Raw genomic sequence first — 18,904 nt, forward strand, 5'->3', positions numbered from 1 at the left:
TGCTAGTGACCTAGGCAAAACCTGATCTAAACAAGTGACTAGATCTACTAGCTATGAGCAGACGATCATCTCAAACATACGGTTAAAGGATGCCTTATCGAAACTGGCTTACAAGACGAACAGCGCCGCGCTTAGATGGAACAAAATGCGTGGCCAATACCGACTTGAATGTACGGAGTAGGACTGCAGATAACAATCGATTAAGGAAACGCGTATACTAGGCAGTATCTAAAATAGGCTGAAAAACCCAGATTGTTCTGCGACCAACCTACCACTTACCGCCTAGGGTCTTTTGCCTCTTCAGCAGCTGCAGAAATCGCGTCAAATCCACCGTATGAAAAGAAGCATATCGATGCTGCGTTGAAGACACCCTGCCACCCACGTGCAAGAAATCCTCCTGAATAATTAAAACCAAATTACCAATAAAACAAAAAAGGCAAATATTAGTATACTTAGACACATCCAGTGACCTAGTCGTGCTTATATAGATGTGAATTGGCACAGCTATACGTGCCGTTTATTCTAAAAAATTGTCCTTTTAGAGAAGACAGATTGCATGTCTATCTGACCGATATGGCGATAGTTTCACAATGTATTCGCGGTATGTATTTTAAATGTTTCATACGTTGTGTAATTAATAATAAGCATATCCGTCTTTGAAGATGCTTCCTGGAAGACTACTTATTCAAGTTATGGAAATGCGTATAGAAAAATGTTCATGGCAATAAAAAAAAAACGGACAGCTTCATCAGAATATCTCTTTCGTACAAATGCGGCATCATATTTTACTTTTATAGAATCTGTGTTGACTTGGCGAATAGGCAAATGGCAAGGACCTACCGTTCTGAAACATACACTATGATAAAATCAGTCTTGCGTTCTCCTGGACGCGTACATTTTTTCGTTGGCTGTTCATCTATCCAAAACGCTAAAACAACCTTTCAAGCTCACAACACATTAAGGGACACGGGTCAAAGTGTACGCATTAAGGCTGAAGAGCTTTTTTTTTCTGCTGTTAATGATCGACGAAAATTTCGTCGATCATTAAGAGCAGATAGTCACGGATAGTATGTAAGGGGAAGACGTTTCTAACACTCTCACAAAACGTCTTTTTTTTTAACTGTTAGAAACATATTTTAAATGCTATGCCTATCCATAAACTCACCCGTATTCGAGTTAGTCCAATTATAGAAGTTTCCTTTGAATATTCCGATTCCAATAATGATGATTAATAAACAAATACTGAGACCACAAAGCACATTTCCCACCAACAAAGTTCTGGATGCCTTCAGAAGGACAATCACTACAAACACTGCCATTAGGACCAAAACAAGGAACTGGTGCTCCGTGTTTAGGTAGGTTACCAACCCCGTTACACCCGACCTGCTGGTGTTAACTGAGTTAGCAGGCATTGCAACCAGTCGGCCGACGTTCTCGCGAACAAAGTTTGAAACAACATAATTTGTTATAGAATCTGTAAAAAAAAATATATATCTTCATTAGTTACCAACAAGTAGGCAAATACCGTCTCCAATGCTAGCTAGGCTTCTATGAGGTTATATATGCCCACTAAATAGGCTAATAGAGGTGTAATAAAGCCTAAAATCAATACTTGATTATTATTTTGTTAGATATATAAAAGGAGTTTTGCTATAATAGGGCTCATTTTGTTAGAAGTTGCATTCACTAGGCGAAATCAAATTATAGTTATACGCTACAGGCGAGTATATACCCGATGACTGTACGTCTTTTGCAGTAACCGTGCGCCTCTTAACACACAGTAAACTGCGCCGCCGCATATCAATTTAGTCAATTTAGAGAGACGGAACATGCGAATATAAACGAGCGGACCGACGACTTCCCCGCACCTCACCAACATATAACGGCACGCGACGCGCGCATTTCGATGCCGGATTCCACACGACCTTTCCGTCCTGCTGTGTCGATGCCTTACCAATGATGCTATAGGCCCTGCAGCATGTAGTACGTCGCGTTCGTGCCATAAACGATAAAACGTTCCCCCGAGGGGACAAAGGCTGATTAAGACTTAGATCCCGCGCTCATTCTCCCTTCCCTCTAATAGCCATCCACTTGTTGTGTGCGTATACATTGGCTATCACGTATTGGCAACGCTTCGAAGCACCACCCAGTCGACTTACGTTCAATCTATGATATCTGTGTGACCTATGCTTTTGAACACCATAGCTCTTTAAATGATAAACGGGGGTACCTTACGGTTTTGTACGGGTTGCATTTCTGCAAATGACGTATCTGACGCCTACTGATGACGCCGTGATTGCGCAAGTATGTGTGTTTCAACTGCTCGACTGGTCTATTCTGTGTCTTTCTGTCGATAGAGACTGGGATTCTCGTACTTCTAACACGCAGCCTATGCTGTATTATAGGCGATGCGGCATGCATTTCCGCGATAGGTTACACTTCATGTATCTTCTACACGGCCATCACAAGATGACCTTCTTAGAGTAAGCGGAGAGTGAGGTAAGGAGTAGGAATTTAATGCAAATTTGATAGGATCTGCATTTGTTCGAGAATAAAGATGTACTCTGCCTGAAAAAATCGAGGAAGCAATTTTATGGCCTGAAATTTCTCATCAGAAAGCCTGTTGAGCCGCTTGACTCTTATGAATGTGTAACAGCAAACCGTCAGCCATAAGCACACCAAGATGTACAAAGATGTCGAGATTAGCTTTGTCTGACGGACTATCGCACGTAAATTGGTTCATCTCGTGCTACACACGAAGGCGCGTGCTGGCTGTTGTGGAAACTCTCTCAACCAGTCATATGCCGTGCACGATAGCTGCTTTGATGTCTGACTAAAAGCGGTACCAATTACAGGAACAAATTTAGCACCTCTAGGCAGACAAAGATATTTCGTTTAAAAGGCTTCTCTGTTCGATAACAATGTAAATGGCCTGTTTATTTCAAAATGTTTTCTGTGAAGCCCAACCGCAACAACAGAACGGCCCTATTTTTTAGTCGAAACGGGGCAAAGTAAATCAAATATGCTGATACATAGATTAATAGGAACGATGACATTAATTAGACAAATAGAATAAGCACCTATGAAGTTGCTTAGTAGAATATTCGAAGAAGTTAATAAATCCTTTGCTTGCTTGGTACTTAAATATTGGGTTAGCCGAACGATGCTTGAAGACTAGCGATGAAGTGGATCTTTTGCTGACATCACATTTTCCGTTAATCGAAAGAAGTAATTCTAAATAAGATATTAAATGAAATGTAACTTTGAACATCGGCTATCCCCTTCTTGCATACCTACTTACGTTTACTTAAGTTCAATGTTTTTTGTTTCAAAATACTCGATTTTAAGAAACTATCTATTTCGTTGCAAGTCTTTGAGCTTGAAACGGCCTAGGTCAAGGAGACAGATTTAACATGAGCGCTCAAGTATAAACAAGCACTAACAATGATTTTAAGTAAAAATTTACTCTCTATAAACGAGGTCATACCACTGTGATTAGGATCTACCTAATTTCAGGCAAACTTTGGCAAGCTGTTTGTCGTAACAGGCAACCGTTGATCCGCTACCCTCGACGCTAGAAGAAAACGAAGTCTTGTTGAAACGAATCACAACTTCACGAGGGCCGGGAATGGCGCGCACTTTTTGCACTTTTAGCCAAATCAGCTGTTATCTAATCCGTTCACGGTTAACAAGGCCTGAATGGGAAAATAAGCTTTTCAGATTACCTAGAACGGACAGAGTATCGCAAATGCGTCTACGGCTGCGGGTGGAGCATGAGCAGGTTCTAGCACAGCACAACGGAAAATCGGTAGCAAAAAATGCATCTAAATTAATAGTACGAACTTCAGCGTTAATCAATTTCGTTCAACTCTTCATTTTTGGCGATACTCTTGTCTCTGTTGGATCGTTAGCGAAAAAAATCGATGTAAGCAGAGAAACAAGCAGTAGGCTAAGCGCTTTGCCAAAACCTCATGTGTCATAAAAGTCAAGAAGACGCTCTCGGAAGAGACAAGAATAAGGGGAACAACGATCGATGTCATATGCTTCTCCGTCTTCCTAATACCCAAATTGAAGAAATATCAGATCATTGTGAATGGGGGTTATGCTTAATGCTCATTACCGTCAAGAATTGACACCTCTTGCACATGCAAACAATTTTCTTGCATCTGCTTTTATTTAGCTATAAAGTGTAAGGAAAGTAGCCTAGATGAGCAATCGAATACTGTATATTATATATAAAACTAACGGTCCTTACAAAATACCATTTTTTAATACTCATTGTGGCTAGGGTTGTTCTAATCGAACAAACGGTTGCATTCTTGCTCTTGAGGCTCCAAAGAAAAAGAAAATGATTATGCCTTTAGGGGAAAAAAAATAGAGTCCAAGGACATACTAAAGTTACTAAAGATAAATACTGAGGCGTTACCTAGAGAGTCTAGAAGAGCGTCAAAAACAATTGCCTTACTGTTTCTTTCGTAGCTATTTGTTGTTTACTTTTCCCTTATATCTCTATTATAATTAATATACGTAACTGGCTGGCTTTTTTCAAGCAGACGGATGGCAAAACGTCAAGGAAACTTCTCACCGGAGTAACTTCTCAACAGTTCGTTTTAAAAAGCATATTCATGACGTTTATCGTTCAAACGAGCCAAATGAAGCGATGCTATTATTTTCAATAGTGCTTCAACTTACCGATGTATGCCCCACAGGTCTGTGCGACGATGGAAAGGGCTAAGGTGTTTTCTAGTAGGACGTTCCAGCCAACAATAAACGCCACGAACTCTCCAACACTGAAGTAGACGTACGAATAAGACGAACCCGCTCGTGGAAAACGTACGGCGAACTCGGCGTAAGCCAAGGCCGCTAGCATCGAGGCTATACCTAACGCAATAAAAAAAAGTTTAGGCATACATCAAAAGTTTTTCTTTATTTATCCACATTTAATTTCTCCCGGTCAATAGTGAAAAATCACAAAAGAGTTGTATGTCCTAATTTACATATGAAATGCGAACCAGAAGAAAAACATTTATGTTATTATCCGTTCTACATTAAATGTAACATAGGTTTTTGTGTAGCAATATTAAAAAACCATCATGTTAGTAGTATTTTCGTTATTGATCTTGACCAAGCTTACGGATGGATATTCTATCGCATTTACAAAAAGTTCTTAGATCAATTTTAGGCCGTCAAATTGCTGCTGTAACTTATGGAAATGTCACACTAATCAGAAACCTCGAAATCGTTATGACAAAGTATAATAGGGCGGGCTACTTCGGTTTTTTACCTGCCAGTTGGGTACAGATGCTTTTACTTTAATTAAAACGAAGTCTGCATATAAATTCGACTAATAAACTGGTATGGTAGGTCAAAAAGGCCACAGCGGTAAAAATGCCTAATGAGGCCTCAAAACAACTAAGAACGCGTTCCTACTAAAAAACACTCATATCCATATGTGATATATTTTATTATTGAGCAACATATCTCAAGCATATATTAAATAAAGGATGCTTGGCAAAGGTTTATCCTAGGCAGTATTCAGCCGGCTTTATATTCAGCTCTATTTGCCGAATAGCTATCAATGTCACTTTTAAGATACGAGTTTAACGTACGTATTTTGACTATATATATATAAGAACAACATTACGAGTTTTTGTTTTATACCCCCTATATATATATATATAGGGGGTATAAAACAAAAACTCGTAATGTTGTTCTTCATTTAGCTTTGAATTTTCTGAATTCAGTGAGCTTTTCTAAGAAGATCTCCATGCTAAGTTTTCATGTTTACGTTGGTTAACATAGTTAAATTAAGTGACATAGTTAAATTACGGAATAGCAACAGTGTATCATCATCATCATAACTATCTTGTCGTTACATCTTTCCTCAGCACGACTAATCTCGTTTGTTTCCGCTAAGCGAGATCAGTGGTTTAGATATCTTTATATATGACTGTTAGTGACTGGTGTCACCAACGGCCTGAGTTTACCGCGCACACGGAAGCATCTTAGTAAGTAAGGATAACAAATTCTACTTTCAAAGGCTTGGCGCGCTTGTGTTCCACCATTATGACGTAAGAGTGTGCTTGATGGGGGTCTTCCAGACAAATGGCCGAAGAAATCCCAAACGCAGAAAGGGTATCCTATGGAACAGGCAGGACATTTTTAACCCAACTGAATTTTCCATGGCTCACTGCTACTACTCGCTCGCTAAAATCCCAAATGACGCTATCCGACTGAATGGTCTCAGATCCCAAAGTGTAAATGCACTTCGAAAGCACGAGATGACATTATTTTTAAATATAAGGTTCATATTCTTTTTTGCACTAGTCAAGCTTCTATATATATATATATATATATATATATATATATTGTTATGGCCAATAAAATATACCGTAAATGGCTATTGCTTAAGTAGACAAGCCTTGCCGCTAATCGACGCACCGTCGAAACAGAAAATCGTATAAAATGGTTGGCACATCTTCAATGATAATAACTTTAGTTATTGTTTACATGTAATGGGAAAAAGAAAGATACAATGCATACATTTTTTCTTCTACTAAAAATAAATACTGTTCTAATCTGCTCTAAAAAAACTTAAAAAATCTTCCATCTTACGTAAATTTTGTATCGAAATATTAGGTATCAAGCTAGGAACTAATCTATTGGCGTTAGACGTAAAAAACAGGCAAGATATTCTATAGAAGTTCTTCGTTTGACCCACCTGTCAGGAAAATTTTCGCCAAGATATGCTTTTACATCGTGGTGCAAACGCTCGATTTCGTTGGAAATAAAATTGGCCAGCAAATTCTAATAGTAAGTTATTGACAAAAATAAATGATATAATTAAATTACAGCGTATACATTTTCTGGGACGCTTTGTTTTTTATAGTTATCTAAAAACTTGCACTCTGGCCTTTTTCCTCCAGCAAGGTATGCCACCAACATGAGCATGAATGAGAATAAATGGCCGAAAGCTCATTTCGGATTATCTTATTCTTTACAGGTTTGTCAGAAGTAAGGTAACTTAAGGATAGCTAATAATGCTAATGTAGATAATTCAGTGTACTTTCTTTTGTATTTATTTATAGCTACGTTTGTATGTTCAAGCCTTTTTTTGATTTAACAGTACAGTGGATCAATTAGTCAGCCGAGAGCCCAAAAGTAGCCGGCGCTATACGACAATATCGCAAATCGTGTACGCGGTGGTGGCCTAACACTATCCGTTTACCATTTTGTCGGGGATTCGACGAACGTCCATAGGTACTGAGAAATGACAAAATTTCGACCCCTCGGATATTCGTGATGAGGCTAAAAAGTCGATTCCCTAGATTACAGTGTTTTTTAGGACATCGGAGGTGAAATTAGGAGAAAACATAGGAAGCCCTAAACAAATAGGGGTGAAAAACAGTTAACAATATCGATAACGTTATACGTATATATCACATTTTGAATAGCTCTAGAATTATACTAATTATGGACGAGTAGGTTCGAAAAATCGTGTAGGCCGGTTGCTATGAGTGGTGACTCATTAAACGGCCTATCGAAAAATACTCAAAGGCCAAGCACTGTTCAGTGCAGATATACACCGAATGCCGAAACGGATTAGGCAGTCGCCAATTAGTTATTCGAAAACTACTCCGAAAAAAGCTCATAACCGATTGGACCATTTTTGTCAAAAAGAGCAGGGAAGGAGTACTGCCAAGAGAGGGCAAAAACCGCCACGCGATGCTAATAGATGATACAAAATCCTAGTGTTTTTTTTAAGTCGAACGAACACTTTCGCCATAAAATGTCGAATGCATAGTGCAGGCACGAGCCATAACCAACCTAATATGAGTCATACTTCCATGTGCCGACGAGCGCTCCGGCTTGTCATCAAAATGCAACGAGCAAATGGCCAATGCTGCACGGTACAATTAACTTAAAGATGTCTGGCGCGCCAGAAGAATAAAGTAAATCACGGAGAAGCTACTAAATAAAGCCAAAGATAAGGATACTGCTGCAACGATCTAGCCGAAACGCCCATCGGAGCCACAGAGGCAGCAACAAACGGTGAGCGTTCATACTGTCCGCAACTGGGCCCACAACAGGTTACCCAGCCCAAGTTGATCAGCGTGCTGTCTACAAACGCCTACTAAATCGGGGTAGAAAACTATTGATGTTTTGCATAGCTAGCGCACTCCCCAAACTAATAAACATTTGCAAGGTTAGAGAGGATGGGTCTAAGTCATCAAGATGAGTGTTTGCTTCCTCAAATAGGAGGCACTGACCCGACAACAAGAAGTTCATGTCTACTGCTGAAAGAAGTGACTGGAGTTCGGCAACTAAACGCCCCGCGCGAGTCAACTCCAGTAAGTAGGACACTTATCCAGAATTGAGGTCAGAAATAGCAAAGGTTCTAAGAGATGCGTCGGTGCGTATGCATGTAGATGTGTATTAAGGCCATAATGGCAAAGGACTCAATTCAGATGGACACAGGTGACATCGGAAAAGTGGCAAATGAAGAAGGGGCCACAATAATGTATATATTGCCGTTCTAAATATAAGTGGTTGGTATAGTCATAAATAAGGGGTTGATAGTGAACGATTCTTGACATACTGCAACGAAAGCGTTTCGCATTTCTCATACTGGGTAGAGCTCACCAGGAGCCGCCCCTTCTACGTTGCAGGGGTGTCGTCGAAGGTGACCGAAGCGAAGCGGAACCTAGGCCGAAGGCCAAAATGGAATCGGTACCTTGATGTCTAACAGCCGCTCAACCGAGAGTATTAGTAAAAGTGAAACTTGGGCGGCTTTTACAACCAAAATGTGTATACCAATTTGGATCATCATATCCATATGCGGTGAGCAAGTATCAGTGTAAATGGATACGAGACTAATAAAATAAGCGGCCGGACCATTGGATTAGACCGGTTAGGTTGAAAGCTGGATTTCGGAGACGGCCAAAACGTCCACATGTCGCCTCCCTATTAAAACAAAGGCAAGAGGCTCCTACTATCGTTTGCGCTACCAACAAGATTGCTAATAGCAACGGAAAAATTCGACGTGAAGAGTGCAAAATAAGACGTTTTTTGTAGTTGTATGCCACACAGCGGCAAACGCTTCAACATTGTCAAGAAAATGCTACTAATAAAGATTGTTTTACCTTCGATAATGCAAAAAAAAACGACGATAGTCGATGCCAGCGCTTAAAAATGCTACATCGCACAACAGTTTACACTCGGTAGTACTTTAAGGTAGTTGATGCACATACAATATTTTCAGGTTATCAAGTAATTATCGAACACATGCATGAAACGTGATTTTTTCGTCAATCACTAACGTTTTTATCTACGTCTCACAGGAAGTTGGTCGACTTGTTTCGCGTTGAAGGTTAATGAAGCGTACCATCTTGGTATCAGACCTGGCTGGAAAGCAATATTAATAGAAATACCGAGAGCTAAGTATACAATAGTACCGGAACTATCAGAACAGCAGTAAAACGTTAGCTGGCGTCGTCAACGTAGAATGAAGCATCCTTCGCGCAAACTCATTTATGTGAATTCAAGCTTTTTGTGTCAAACGATAAACGTGAAGCTATGACCATACGGTGCTGTTATGGCGGGACGTTGCTTGTTCCGTGCTGATAGCCGGGGAACTTTTGAATGGTACTTTCATATCTAAGCAATGAATCGCAAGGAAATTTTCAAAATTTCAGCTAGCGTTACAGTTCTATGGCTCCTCATGAAGGCAGATTTGTAACCAGTAGTGTTTCGCATAAGGAAGAAACGTATGCTGTTGGGACAAACGAAGCCCAATATACTATTATCTGACACAATTTAAAGCAGTTTCTGTCATTTATAGCAAACACTTGAACATGAAAGTCTTTCATAAGCTACTATTTTTGGCTGGAGGTCATTCTTTAGGAAGAAAAGGGCGCCCTCAAAACGGTGTACGTAAAGACCCACAAGATGTTAGTTTGTACATCGATTATGTGAGATAAATCAGCAGTAATGTTTGTTGTTGAGGTCTACTGCATGGGTCGGTATACATCTAAATAAAGGTAGCCGCTTGGATGAATGCTTATAGGCGGTGAAAAACCTAAAAATAGTCCGAAATATCTAGATTGGCCGACTAAACTTCTCTATTACATTATATTAAATACATTAAAAGGGTGTCAGGGCTAATACAATGGACAAGGAACAGTTTCTTTTCAATATTTACCCAACGGCAAAAACGCATTCCAAATTATACAATATTACCTAGTGACGATGTATTTGTACGACACTTAGAAATGAAGAAAAATGATGTTTAATTTCATCAGACTTCACTAATCAATCACTTTGTAATTTCAGTTTAAAAATACCCTTATAATAGCAAAAATACAATGCTTAACATTAAACAAAGCGGCAATTAAATATATTTGTTATTGTCAAATTAAATATATAAATATATCGGTTAAATATAAATGGGCATATGTTGTATGCACGAAAATGCTTGTTTTACCTCGGTGTTCTTAAATAATCATAAGGAAAATAAAATCAACGGGAAACCCTATTACTACAAAGCTTCTCCTATATTTTGAGATAAGAAGAATTTGCTCAAGACGTCTGGTAGTTGGTAGACGGATATATTTTACTATATAGCATTGCCGCACATTGAGCAGCAGACTGTGATAAGAACTTTGACGGGCATAATGAGAGCTCATATAATATTAGGTACCACTCAGCAACGACTAAAGAAATTCGCCAGAGTAATGTCGGCACGTACCTTAAGGACATTTTCGCTTATAACGGGACAGAGTTCCTCATATCTTTTACGCTAGAATAGAGTAGAATAGCATCGGTGTCCAGCGCTTGTGTGCGTTTACCGTTTACTTATCCTAGCTTTAGGTGGCGAAAGTTGGTTGGGAAAGTTATTTAAATTCACCTGCTATGACGTAAGAAATTACGCATGCTGGGCCGGCTTTTCTTGCTGCTTCTGGGCTGATCACGTAAATGCCAGAGCCGATCATGTGGCCGATGCCCAATAGCGTTATGTCGAACGTCGAGAGGGATCTCTTTAACCGCGTTTGCAGAAGATCATCCATCCCCGAAATCATCTTACGACGGCTTATGCGCGACGCTAACCGTTGTAACCTATGCAGACATTTTATTATTAGTCATTTATCACTTAAATGTATTTCTAAGAATTGACTTTACTCTCCGTTTGCTTTGATTTGGTCGACGGCTTCGTGTCCGCTATAGTACAGGCTGGGCCACTGCCTGATACGTACTGGCGACCTCTAAATATGTGACTGTTTTATCTATAAGTTAAATGCACTACACTAAAAAATGTCAGATATAATATAAAATATACTAAAGCTGCGGAATTGTGCAGTAGGATACAATGATTCTTAGTTGAAGGCCAAGGGAAAAGGCTGTGGTTGTACTTTTGAAGCAGGCACTCAGGTTCGAACGCCTACCATTCCGGCTTTAGAGGATAGTTCGTGTAGCAAAGTATATTAAGAGCCCTGGATTCATGTTGTATCGTAGGTAGCGGACAACAACGCTGCCAGCTTGGCTTGAAAGGTCTGACTCATTTGGATTCTATAGAGCTCGTATTATACGTGCAAGACCGTGATGACAATTAAAATGCGCTGTCACTGCAATCGCCGCGTCCAACGTGACAAAATAAAATAAATCAAAACTCGAGATCTTCGAAGTACGACTTGTTATTGGCCCATCGTAATTGTTCGAAAATTATTATCCGTTCTCGAACTAATTGATGCGTAAGATAGCATCGCATCTACCTCTTTAAAGGTCCACCGTGAAAAACCCAGTTTTCCTTGAAAAAGCCTGTACGCGCAGAGACGTCTGACCTCAACCACATGTATTTCATCTTAATTCAGTTGCGGGTCGGCCCTTAGCTTTGCTCTCATATGTTGCCCTTACGCTTAACTGATACGGAATGCTATCGTATTAGGATCATTCGTAAGCCTTTGCGATTTTCTGATATGAAAGAAAGGTGTTCTTGAATGTCAGGCCTCCGTGTATCCGTTACTCCTTTGTCCTATCGAAGGACGTGTTGTCTATAAGTAGTACATACAGCTTAACCGTCTATTGATCTAAACAAATTATTCAACAACAATGTCGTCTTACTTTGTTTGATTTTTTCTTTTATATATTTATTTTTTTTTTTTATAGAGCAGGATCGTTTGTTATAGCACGAAGATTTAAAGCTGATCTATTATATTCGATTCCGTAATTTGGGTCAACGTTTTAATTAACTCACAAAATACGCGTAAGCAGGTAAATTCTTTTTTGTCGAAGATTGCAATTTGGTCAGTGTGGCTAAATAAAAGAAGCATGCACCCAGTTAGTCAAGCGTATAGCTGCGACAAGTGTATTTGATACAGGAGTTAAAACTGAACGTCTGGCCGAGATGAGGTGAGTACAGGGGCAAAATTTCCATCCGTAATCTATCAGTTTATCTCTGCATTTAGAGTGTGATGTCAGATATAGAGTAGTAAGCATGATCGAATAAATGATAGCTTTCAAACATATAAACATAACTTTATTCACAGTGGACATGTCGTTTACGAGAAGTAGCGAGCCCAGGTCTCTATCAGCCAGGGGTTCGTCCGTCCAGGCCTCTACCACATATTTTAGCTTGAACATCTTTACGCCTTGCACTCCACAATTTCGAATTATCTTACTTGATTTAAATTTATATTATTTGAACCCTTACCAACAGAAAGACGTGTCCAATTGGTAAGTACAGTACCAAGAACAAACGTACGCTAAGACGTTTCGAGTTTAATGGCAGTGTTATGTCGCATATGGGCTCCTTCATAATATCCAAGCAGGATACTTTTTACAGCGCCTTACATGAGAGACTGCTTGTGTCTGTCGTAGGGTTCCACTCCATATCATGATTCAACTATAGACTTTACCCACATAAAAATATGATTAAGAAGCATGGAAATTAATCGAGGCAAACCCGTCAAATTAAAAAAAATCTATTTAGTGATTTTTTTTATTTCACAGGGTTAAAAAGAAAAGAGTTAAAATCACTGTAGCCGTTACTACAAGCTATGATCAATAATCGAGATAAATCCACAATAATTATTTGTGAGGGATCCACAACTAAATTTTGGTAAAACCTTCATTACTAATGTGCAAGCAATAAAAAGAGAACCTTATCTATATGAGACAAAAACTTTAAGCAATTTGACAACTTTCATCATACTTTGTGTTTTTTTTTTGACATTGATAGATGTCTGTAAGCATGATACAAATATGTGTATATATAGGAATAAATATTTACACCTAATTCTAAAAGTGGGAACTTCCATAAATGTGTCTATCAAAGACTACTAGAATAAAGCCCGGTTCGAAGAAAATACAGAACTTCTACTATAGGAATTTTGTGTCCTTGTAAATTCAGGCACCACCGGCTTGGACAATTACAGCAATAACTAGAACGACTGCTCAGCAGGCCTCTCAAATCGTGCACTCAAAGGAATTACCGCACGTAGTTATTTACACAAGTTAGCTTGGAAAGCCAATAAGTGCGTGTCTATCTGCGTTCTGAGATTAGCTCAGCCTAGAACATTGTCAATAAAATTGTTAAAATGCAGTCAAATAAAACATGTTGAAAGCGACACCTGCTCTATGGTGTCGACAAACGATGGCCACTTGAGGACATTATTCATTACTTTTTATTTAAATTACTTTAACTTGGTATATTTGAGTTCTACAAATTTATCGATTCTATTTTTTTTATTGTTTATTTGTTAAATATTGCCTATGCTTTCCAGTTATTAATCAATTTTCGTTGTACAAGTTTCAGCAAACGTAGCAGCAACCTATGATAAAGACAACGATTAACGATTACGTAGTTAGTTCAGATATAAAAGAGTTCAGAGCAGTCTTCTGGGAGAGCCGATTTCGGTGTGATGCACACGCGGATACGTAGGAGGACGTCGTGAGCTTTCTTAACAAACAATATATTGGACCCCCTGTGTTGCAGTGCAATGTATCATCGTATTTTCTTGGCATGCTGAGTTTCCTTGAAGGTAATGCGGTGTTAGAGACTGCTTGGGTTTTGTTTAAGAAATAATACATTATGCAGATAAAATGAGACTTTGTACGCTTGACTTTTGGCTTCGAACTAATACATGCAAACAAGATGCGGGACAATGACGTACAGAACTCTCTCTGCGACTCACGCAGTGATATTAAGTTTGTTCAGCCCGGAAATCTAGCGTCAACGCTAATTCATGCTACGATTAATCATAAAACGCTCACAAGCCAGCTTAGTAGATATAAACATTCGTCAAAATCACTGAAGTCTAATCGCTGTCAAGAGCCTAAAATGTATGAGCCTAAATAAGGTACAACGATACGTAGAAAGACTGATAAGCTAGCTACCAGAAAGAAAGGCTTAGGTTGATGTTGATCTATGCTATTTTAGTTGCAAAATTCATGCATCCTTCTACTCTCGCATTTAGAGTCATTGGGTTGTCAGAAAACCTGATTGTGTAGGTATGAATAATGGCCTGCTGCACTGTAGAAGCAAATGTGTTGCTCCAGATGAAGGACAGATCTAACCTGTCTTATGAAGAACCCGTTTTCTCTTTTTTATTCTTTCATCTCGAGTCGCTATTCTATTATTAATCTATTTGATACAGTTTTATATCAATGCCAGGCCACTGAATTCGCAAATGCGAAAAAAAACCCAACCCATTATTTTTTATTTTTACAATTTATTCGTTTTATTGATACGTAGTTTAAGGTGGACTCTGGGCAAACCTAAATGCTCTTACTCCAGGCTCTAGGTATCAGTTACAGCTGGCCCGGTACCTACCTTATTTAAGTAGCGTTTTTTACATACGCTAGTCTAGTTACTTTCTTTTCCCTTTTTCCAGAATTATAGTCTCGTCTTATAACGAAATGCATGAGCGAAAATAACATACTTCCTTTTAAAAAAAAAAAAAAACATTTTTAATGCGTTTTAGTCGATCTGCACTTGTCTTAAAATAATATTTACTGAATCGACCCATTTTCATCTCGGATTTGGTTAAGGCAAGCAGGTGACGGCCGCTGGAGTTACCTGCGACATCAATTACAACCATGGACGATCATTCCAGGTATTGGTCTAAAAAGCCGTTAATAAGCATTCAGCCTTACATTTGTCTTGTGTGTTAAAATAACGCAGCAAACTACCTGACCGTACGTTGAATGCGATGGGATATGAAAATTCCAGGGAAAAACGATAACGAACAAGAGTTCTAGATGATATTGCTGTTGCTCAGAGGTAGACTTCAAGCAGGTTGGGTCTGACCGACGGAAACACTATAAAGGCCTTGCGCGATCGTCGAACGAGAATCAGTCATAGCTAAACTAGCTCCCAAGACGACGTTTTTTTCCTGAATCAGAGACCACTTCGTTCTGTTTATAAGACAGAAACAACAGGAGGATAATAACCTTCCGGCAAAGTGCATCTAAGTACATACAAAAGTAGCACCTTGTTCGTTGCTATAAATATCTTCTGAAGCTATCTTCCGTTAGTTGGTTAATTTTATAATTATAATCAACTACAACAAAATTCGATACATTTAGAAAGCTGTATCATGTCTAACTGCGTTAATGCTATCTATCTATCTACAAAGCTATTCGGTCCCAAAGAGGCCTAGATCTTATTATAAATGTTGTACCTATGCGTTTATGCTTTATGGAGCACAGAAAAACTTCCATAATAAAATATGTAATGGATGATACAGTACAGAGTATACCTCTACAGGAAACTGTTTAGGCCATATATATACATGCTGGTTGCTAAATGAAAAGCTATATATATAACAATATTCCAGAGCCAGAAAATGGCAGAAAATTCGTGAGACAAAGGCAAAACAAACATTTTGTTTTGCTATTTCAGGAAGGCAAGATAATCGGTTTAGGAACAAATGTCTAAACCTTTCGCAGTAACACGACCCTTATCAAGTGAGATTTGACAGGCGTACGGCTTTCACTGAGCGGAAAGGCAGTCGTCGGAATGGCTAAATGCTTGCAAGTTAGGTTAGGTTAGGTTAGGTTAGGCTAGCTTAGGTTAGATAATTTTGCTGATAAATTAGCAAAATCGAAAGTCGATAAGGCTCACTTTGCTATAAGATTGCTCGGATCTATTATTTAGTATTCAATTGTTTTACTAGTTTGAGAAATTCCGTATAGAAGGGTCCTAACAGGACCCTTGAAGTGTGATAGAGATTGATTTCTTTCCGATAACGTAAGGTTGACCGCTGGCTGTGATCCGTCGTGGCCATTTCTTGTTTTGAGCACCAATGAAAATGTATAAAACTACTTTCATATTAGTGCAGTAAAAAAGTTACTGACGTATAGTTGAAGCTGTTACAAGCCTCCACACCCTTTCCTAGTCCAGTGGGGTGGCGTAGTAATGAATCATTGCTTCCTAGAAAATGACTATCTCACAGGAAATGCCTGACCTGTATGTTGCTATTAAATAGCTACGCGGGCCTGCTGCGATCCGAAAATGGATAATTTCCAATGACAGAACGGAATTAATTCTGTGATTTTTTGACTGAAAAAAACCGCCATTCAACGCTTAACGTAACTAATTGGAAATAATAGGTGGATCAGCTTCCGGATCAATTTTCGGTAAGTTTGAGGCGGATGAAACTAATCAAGGTATCCATAGACAAGGTTTCGGACGACCAAGGACACCAGCGAGCTTTACTTGCCGAGAACGGATAATGGAAAGTTATAGCGGAACAAGGGAAAAATATGTGAAGCTCCTCAATCACGAGCATGGCATCAGCAAACCAAGTTTAAGACGTTACAAGTAAAAAATTGCTTTTTGCAAATTAACTGAGGCCGTCAAGCTACATTTAAATTAGGTAGCACAATTAGTCAAGACATTTCGCTCACTGGGCAACTTTTAATCTACAGGTTGAACGAAAAGGTCTCTCTGTTCATCTGTCGGATCTGATGCCAATCGACCTTTTTGTGCGGATAAATTAAGGACAAGGTTTACAACAAAACACAAGCGACTGGAAGAAATAAAAGTAAAAACGTGCCATAACATCATGCGTCATCAGCTTACCGTTATCGGCAATGTCTTGACATTGCAGATATTCTTCAGCTGACTGCTAGACAGATGGGCCCTACCAATCAAAATAACTCAGTTGTCGTGAAGGTCAGTTGTTGTTTATTGCGTTCTTCGCTTCTCGAAGATAAATCATTATGCAGGATTTGACAGCATTATAGGAACCAGAAAGGGATCTTTTGTCCTCAATGTAAATGCGCACCAGTTGCCAATTGCTAATATTTCTAAGACTAAACATATTACTACCAGCCTCAGCTGCGGTACCCTTAGAGCCTTTACCCTTAGAGTTTTAACTGTACAGTGCGCCTTTGAAAAGCTAATGTTTCACCAGATGTCCTGGCGGGTTTTTTTTTTTTCAACGAAACACTGTTATATGAAAAATATCATAGATAGGTTTATATGTTAACACGGAAACTTTTGTTTAGTTTCAGAAATGGTGATATAGAATAGCAGATACAACGCCATATAAAATTCACGGCTGTTTTATAAATGTTTAAATTTCATTTCTATGAAATTATTCTACACGCAGGTAGTCTCTACTAGCCTAATCTAGGCAAGATCTAATTCGAGACATATGAAACAGCGTTTTTCTTCCAAGTATCATCGTACTAGAGGAGCTCTGAATCCGTCGTTTTTTCAAATTTTAGTGAAAAACACGAAATCTATTCTTAGTAGAAGAATGCCAAAAAGTGTCTTCACAACTTAAATGATCATAACTTCAGTTACATAATGAATATAAAGAGTCTAGATAAGATGCATAACCTTTTCTCCTACCGTAGATTTATTATCGTTCTGCTCAATATATTGCTGATAGCAAGGAACTATTCATTTACGAATTTCAATTGCGGTGCATTTTGGTCGACTAAGGCCCTCAAATTTTCCAGTGAAGTTAGCTTTCTTTGTCGTTGATTTTATTTTCAAGGTATCTTGTTGGAAAAAAAAAGGCCTAGTGAAATCAGGTCTGGGGAGCGGGCAGACTATCCGTTTTTGAAGATGTGTACTCTCATGAAGATATACTCTTAAATAACGATAATAGTGCGCAAGTGCTCCGCACTGTCGAAGATAAAATTCGCCATCTTCACGAAAGTTCCCGTAAGAGCCTAGTAGAATAGATTGTTGCAGTAAATGAAATTAGTTGTCACCAATCACAGTATTGTAAAAAAAGAGCAGTACGATTAATTCTTTATTTGGATTGTGGCATCATATAGTAACTGCTGTAATAACATAATATATATGTATATAAGTAAAAAATTTAAATCATTACTAATTGCCCAGTAAGGGCAATTATGTTAACGCTCAATTTTTTTTCCGAAAACTATGCATACTGTTTTTTTTTCAAGTTATTGACGACATTATTTTTTGGGTCCAGATAATTTTTAGGGACAGCATTTATCATTTGTAAGATATAATTTCTCTACCTATAACGTCTTAAAATACGACAAGTACTTGATCTGCTGATGGCAAGTTCGTAACTTGATTTTCCTATAGATTTTTGGGATACTTTCGTACTTTTAGGTTTATCGGTCGATGTTTTTGGTCTTCCGGAACAATGTCCATCAACAATTTGTACAATTCTATCCGTTTTAAACTAACTTTTTATCCCATTAATTGAAAGTCGCATAGGTTTGGAACTGACTGTAGCATTTCTTTGTACTCCTGCTACATTTTCATACTTCCAATAACATCTTAAATTTAGCTTTTGATTCAAAAAGCTAATGTTTTTAGTTTATCATTCCCACATAATTATGCCCTAAATGACAAGGCAGTTATGGCCCGTTAAACAGCATATACATTTTTCGGCACCTGCATATATGTATGTAT

General features: G+C 38.6%; 2 protein-coding genes across 7 annotated transcripts in view; one reads left to right on the top strand and one right to left on the bottom strand.

The window, feature by feature from the left end:
• The window catches only part of LOC111266310 (secretin receptor), a 166,282-nt gene extending 155,784 nt beyond the window's left edge, over positions 1-10,498 (top strand). For 2 of the 3 annotated variants that reach the window (XM_022843687.2, XM_022843688.2), the window contains one exon: positions 3,517-4,683. The gene's annotated coding sequence lies outside the window, so the exon portion shown is untranslated. Of the gene's footprint in view, positions 1-3,516; positions 4,684-9,341 lie in introns of those variants that run through there. The other variant, XM_086970862.1, reaches the window with a different exon arrangement.
• The window catches only part of LOC111266309 (uncharacterized), an 86,400-nt gene that overhangs the window by 64,072 nt on the left and 3,424 nt on the right, over positions 1-18,904 (bottom strand). For 3 of the 4 annotated variants that reach the window (XM_022843684.2, XM_022843683.2, XM_022843685.2), the window contains exons 2-5: positions 10,907-11,115; positions 4,693-4,881; positions 1,166-1,474; positions 280-397 (exon numbers count right to left, since the gene is read on the bottom strand). In XM_022843684.2, the coding sequence (XP_022699419.1) occupies positions 280-397; positions 1,166-1,474; positions 4,693-4,881; positions 10,907-11,115 (825 nt within the window). The remainder of the gene's footprint in view (positions 1-279; positions 398-1,165; positions 1,475-4,692; positions 4,882-10,906; positions 11,116-18,904) is intronic. The other variant, XM_022843686.2, reaches the window with a different exon arrangement.

The sequence above is a fragment of the Varroa jacobsoni genome, unplaced genomic scaffold, assembly GCF_002532875.2.
Source record: "Varroa jacobsoni isolate VJ856 unplaced genomic scaffold, vjacob_1.0 scaffold_1070, whole genome shotgun sequence".
NCBI lineage: Eukaryota > Metazoa > Arthropoda > Arachnida > Mesostigmata > Varroidae > Varroa > Varroa jacobsoni.